Source organism: Alligator sinensis, unplaced genomic scaffold (assembly GCF_000455745.1).
Source record: "Alligator sinensis unplaced genomic scaffold, ASM45574v1 scaffold301_1, whole genome shotgun sequence".
NCBI classification, from domain to species: Eukaryota; Metazoa; Chordata; order Crocodylia; family Alligatoridae; genus Alligator; species Alligator sinensis.
The window spans coordinates 1,643,779-1,649,934 of record NW_005842035.1 but is presented as its reverse complement, the minus strand read 5'-3'; the positions used below and the strand labels follow the sequence as shown (position 1 = coordinate 1,649,934).

The following is a 6,156-nucleotide window of genomic DNA, read 5'->3' as shown; positions in this document are numbered from 1 at the left end:
TTTGCCGCCGGCCGCCACGGCCCCCGCCTCACTGGCGCCACTGCGCAGGCGCGAGACGGGCCCGCAGGGCGCATGCGCGGGAGCGCCGGGGTGGGCAGGTAGTGCGCATGTGCCGGGGGAGGGAGGGGAGAGTGGGTGCTCCCTGAGCTGCTGCAACCTCCTTTCTGCAGCAGCCCTGCTAAGTGCCCGCAGCAGGAAAGGGGAAAGTTTGCTTGGGAGGGGGGGGAAAAAAATCCACCAACCTGAAGGCTTTGACATCTACAGCCTCAAAGGAGTTGGCATCTAAACCGAGGTGGGCAAAAATGCGGCCCATAAGCCCCTAAAAATTGTTTTTTTAAAATAATATTTATTTGCACCTGGCTGCCTGTTGTGTGGCCCTCCATGGCTTGCCAAAACTCAGTAAGTGGCCCTCTGCCCGAAATAATTGTCCACCCCTGCTCTAAACACCCGTGCCCGTGCCTAGAAGTTTGACAAGCACTACTTTCCCCTATGCCTGATGAAGGATGTACGCACCCAAAAGCTTGCAAATCAATCACTTAATGTTTGCAAATGTTTTGTCAGTCTAATGCAACCGGGGCTCATGGACGCAGATGGTATCTTTTATTAAACCAACAAGATTTTTGCAAAATAATCTCTTGCAAGCTTTTAGGCCCACTCACTTTCCAATTGCAAGCTTTTGGGCACAAAATGTGAGTGGGCCTGAAAGCTTACAAAGCGAGTTTACAATTGCAAAGCAAGTGTGCCCAAAAGCTTACAATTGCAAACTCACTTTGTAAGTTTGAGGCACACTCGCATTTCATGCCAGAAAGCTTGCAATTGATAAGATTGCAAAAAAAATTCTTTGTCTAATAAAAGATATCACCTCTGTCCATGAGACCCGATTGCTTTTTCCTCTAGACCAATACGGCTACAACCTGGATACCTGACTTGGTCTAATGGCAGGCAGGTTCTTTTTTAGACCAGCTGAGTAGGTGGGGAAAAAAGTTGTTAGTGAGCTTTCACCCTTCGTCATACCTAGGGAATCTCTGCTGGTCTGAGAATCCAAGGCTTCTGGGTCTAATAAAATACATCACCTCTTCCACCGGTTTTGATTCATTGAGCACTGTTTGCTCAATTCTTTCACAGGGGATTAAGCACTGAGTCACACCAGAACTGCAGCAGGAGCTTGACTTTAAACACCAAGGGTTTGTGTTATTTTTTTTTTTGTAGTTCAAATATATACCAGATAAAACCACAACCCCACCTCTGCTGGTGCAGCTTGGTTTGTGCATTTACAGCAGCTGAGCTGCTAATTCAGTACAGCTATCCCAGTACTTTGTACTGATAGTTGCCTTTCAAGCTTCTCCACACTTCAGGAGATAGCGGCATACAATCCCCCAGGTTAGGTTTCTGCCCTATGCTAGTTTCAAACTAAAGATCACAAGAAGCAATCTGACAATATTCCTTTCCTCTGGCGCATGAACTCCCTATGCTTCAAGCATGAACACTTAAAACAGCTGCCATTTTATTTTAACTTTCAACTTAACATAGGCTTTTTTTAAACAGAAAAAGCATTTGCATAGCCATTTCCCAGCATTTTCCCTCCAGACTTGACGCAAGATAACCTACTGATAAATAACACTGAAGTAGGACCACATGCTTTTCTTAAAAAAGGATCAGATTTATTGATTAGACGTGGCCAGCCAGATATTTTGCTACGATTAGTGCATCTTTGTGAAGTGTAACCCTTCCAAACACTTGACTGGATGGTCTTACCCATTATAAAATGGATAAGTCATTCTAGCAATGTGAAACTTCTGCACAAGAACTCACCTTGTCCTTCAGGGAAAAAAGATGTACTTTTTTTGCAATAAACCCCACGGCCGCATCCAGACGAGCACAGCTGTGCTGTATGTGGCACTGCAAACACATACTACACATTCAGCTGTTCTCCTGACTCAAGGGAGCAGCGTTGGGGGCAGGGAGGGTTTGACCCCTGCATATCCAGGGGTCAAAAAAACCTGAGCAAAAAAAAGTGGAGCGGTGCACATGGGGGCAACACATGCTGCTCAAAACCAGAGCCTGGCCAGCAGAAGCCCCAGGAGGCCCCCGGGAAAGGCTGCTGGAGCCAGCACAGTGCTGGCCCCAGCCTCTCCTACCCCACCTAGGGTAACCTGCCACATGCCAGAGGGCACATGACATAGGAGTTCCCCTGGGACAACTAGCAGTACCGCAAGGTGTCCTGCTGCAAGTTGTCCCCAGGGAACAAAACATCTGCACTCGTGTGGACATGACCCATGAGTATCTCCTCAGACATCATCTGAACAGGACCACCATTCAGGCCTAGGCTGGTAGTGGAAAAGCAGGGAATTTAGACGATCTAGGCAGGTACTCACTACACTCAAAAATCTTCTCAACCCCATCTAAAAATGCTGCATTCTTCCTACCCCCCAGAATCTGAAGTGGCATTATACTGCAAATCTAAATCTCCTGCTGGCATCTCTTTGAAAAGTGATCTTATTTGAAATAGATAGAATTGGCAGAATCTATCCAGGACAAACATGTTGATCCTGTAACACTGATGTCAAGTTTCTACCCATCAGTGTCCCCCATTAAAATAGTATGAAAAGTGATGCGCACACATTGATAGATTCTGAATTGGCAACATGTTGGGCTACACTAGTTTTCAGTTAGACAGCTTTTACTTAAAAAAAGAGAGGCAAATTTAGTGTTTTTAATCCAACTTAATTCATGACATACACACTGTGAACGTGAGAAGTGCTTGTCACTTTTCAGGATGTTATACTCAGCAGAACGCAGATTTAACCTATAACTACACTTCTGCACATCCTTTTGAATACTGAACAGCTGCATTTGATTACTAGACTGCCCCTGGCAGGACATTAGAAATGAGTGTATTGCCCAAAGCTTTAATAGGCACAGACAGTATGAAACCTGTAACATTTTATTTAAAAAAAAAAAAAATAACAGCTTCAGAATAGATCCAAGTGTAATAACTTCTCCAAAAAATACCAAAAGGTACAGTGTAAAGCATCTTCTCATTAAATACAAACTAGCTTTTCGTGATGCATTGCATCAATGTTTTGCATCTATGTTGATGCAAAAGGAATTTTTCATTGCATCCTGGTACACAGGAATGCATATACTGAAACTGGATGACTAACACCACGTTACCTACTTAAACTGTAACAGAGGGACTTTTTCAACAAAATGTCTATTAGTAATTTAAAAAAACCTTAACGCTTATTAGTTTAGTCTGGCTTTTTTTTTTTTTTTTTTTTTTGCTAAGGTACATTTTCAAAGTTAAAAATAAAAGATTAAGGGCTGAGTAGCATCAAGGCTGCATTTTAAAACTGCTATATGAAAAGAAAAGCCCGTCTGCTGTTAAATGCTCCAGTCCAGGGGAAACTCCTCATTTACTTGGAGTTTCAGAGACAGAAACACACAGGAACCAGGTTTGTAAGAAGTCAAACCCAAACTCTTCCAAGCAAGGGAAATTAAGACCACCTCACACCACAGGCATTTGTGCATACAGCAAGCCAACAGTTCCCTTTACCTGACTGTACTTAAACCCTATTACTATAAAACAGTTTAAAATCCATTAGCTCATGGATAAAGTGTAATTTTACCTGTGAAAAATTCTGAAGAGGTGCGTTTCTCCTGGAGGTATGAAATACACAGCGAGGACACCCCGATCTGGCTGTCATCTTGCAGATATCCATGCAGGTGCAAAGCTATATGCAGGTAGGTAACTACATGCACATGCTCAACTTTCTGCACAAATGCCAGCAGGATGCAGGCTCGCTCTCTCAGCGAGTCATCCCCAACTTCAGTGTAAAGATGTCTAATTGCTTCCATCAAGTTCCTACTTTTACCTCTCTTTGGTATACACAAATAGGTGCCACTTGATACCTTCCCTTTGACAGTTTCTCAGGAGACTGAGGAAATGCTTAATGGGCAAGATTTACATGTCTGGGTCAGGAAGCCTCACGCGTTTGGCCCTCTTGTAAAAAAGAGTCAGCCCTATCCTTCTAAAGGAATTTCAAAAACAGAATATTATTTAGTTGTATTTGTGAAAAACAAAAACCTTTAAAAAAAAGGAAAAAGCCAGAGCTTTGTAACAAAAGTAGGAGACCAAAATGTTCTGCTTACAGAGAAGGCTGTTAAAAGTACAAATAGCTGCACTGTAAGGTTCTCCTGTGCACACAGTAAGCCTCAAATCCTGACTTGAAACACTTAAGGATAACAGGGATGAAGACTATTCGCTTAGGTTCTTGACCTCTCCGCCAACAGCTTTGTTTTTTGGGAATAATATTGCAAAATACTGAGGTCTCCAAGGGGGAAAAATAATTAAAAAAAAAAAGATCTGAGTGCCCAAAGCATTGCAATCAAAACTCTGAGGAAAGAGGCAGTTACATTTTTAACAAACTATTCAAAACTGAGGCTCTCTGCCAAACTACAGTCCAGAGGGACATTTTCTGGCAGATTTTGACCCTTGAAAAGAGCAGTTTGTAATGGAAATATTGACACGATCTTCACTCCGGCAGGGGGCGGAGGAGCAGATACCAAATTGCCACCGTAAAAAATAGGAACTTTTACCTTGCATTTGTACTTCGGCTGTGAAAGGAACCAAAATAAATAGTTTGCCTTTATCACCAGCAGGGCTATGCAATCATTTTGTATCAGGACATGACGCCACTTAAAAACCAGATCATTTTCCCCAGTTTTTGCCTGGGGCAAAATCTTTTACTATTCAAAGTAAAAGCAGCAAAGCTTCAGCTTTGTCGGCATCTAAACGAAGAGTGGAGAATTTCAGTGACGTGTGCTGTATTCTTCTGCCCACTTTCATCTCAGTTTCTTAGACGGATGGAGTCTTTACACAAGTCCTTTTGACAGTCTAACCCACTGTTACAAAACGGCTTCCTTTGTTCTGAGACAGGGCTGTTCTTTGTTCCTTCAGGATCCCAAAGCGCTCATTTAAAGTCATTCCTGTCTGAAAAATAAAGTCACTTCATTATAGAGGTTGCAAACATATTAGCCTGAAAGTAAGAGTTTGGACAATGAGAATGGACCTGGCCTAGCTCTGTAACATCAGATTCCAATTCATGCAGAAAGAGATACTTAGGGTGTGGACACACACTTTATCATGGGATAAACAGGGTGAGGCTACCATGCATCAGCTGCTCTGCATCCACTTCTTGTGTACATGCCCTTACCCCATGATAAGCGAAAGCTAGACCATGGTAGCTTGGCTGTCTTTCATTGGGCTTTAGCTTCCACTTTTTATCTGGTTGTGAATTTGCCCATCACCTAAGTTTTGTTATATGAATGCTGAAGGCTGTAGGTTACTAGTTTTTAACTAGTAAGATTATTAAAGAGGTCATTCTCAACTGACTGGCCGACGGCAACATCCTGAGGGATACCCAGCACAGGTTTGTTGCGGGTAGGTCTTGTTTGACCAATCTCATTTCCTTTTACAACCAGGTGACCTATCACCTGGACAAGGGAGAAGAGATTGATGTCATATATCTTGACTTCAAAAAAGCCTTCAATCTGGTATCTCATAATTACCTCTTGGTGAAACTGGCCAACTGCGGCCTCAACCTCACCACAATCCGCTGGCTGGGGAATTGGCACCGTGGTCGGACCCAGAGGGTGGTGGTTGGCAGAAGTCAATCATCATGGTGCCCCGTGACCAGCGGGGTCCCCCAAGGCTCTGTCCTTGGACCTATATTCTTCAATATCTTCATTAATGATGTGGACATTGGAGTCAGAAGTGGACTGGCCGAGTTCACCGATGATACCAAACTCTGGGCTAAAGCGTCCACACCTGAAGACAGGAGGGTGATCCAGGCAGACCTTGACAGACTCAAGAAATGGGCAGATGAGAACCTGATGGTGTTCAACACCAAAAAAATGCAAGGTTCTCCACCTTGGGAGGAAAAACCTGCAGTATCCTTATAGGCTTGGCAGTGCTACGCTGGTTAGCACTACAGATGAAAAGGACTTGGGGGTCAGGATTGACCACAAGATGAACATGAGCCTTCAATGCGATGCTGTGGCTAGTAAAGTGACCAAAACGCTGGCTTGCATCCATAGATGTTTTTCAAGCAAATCCCCGGACGTCATTCTCCCCTTGTAATTGGGCTTGGTGGG

General features: G+C 43.7%; 1 protein-coding gene across 1 annotated transcript in view; it reads right to left on the bottom strand.

Annotated features, from left to right (window-relative positions):
* Positions 1-3,254: 3,254 nt before the first annotated feature.
* FYTTD1 (forty-two-three domain containing 1) overlaps positions 3,255-6,156 on the bottom strand; it is a 21,246-nt gene continuing 18,344 nt past the window's right edge. The window contains exon 9 of the mRNA XM_006022429.3: positions 3,255-4,993. Coding sequence (XP_006022491.1) covers positions 4,898-4,993 — 96 coding nt within the window. The 3' untranslated portion in view covers positions 3,255-4,897. The remainder of the gene's footprint in view (positions 4,994-6,156) is intronic.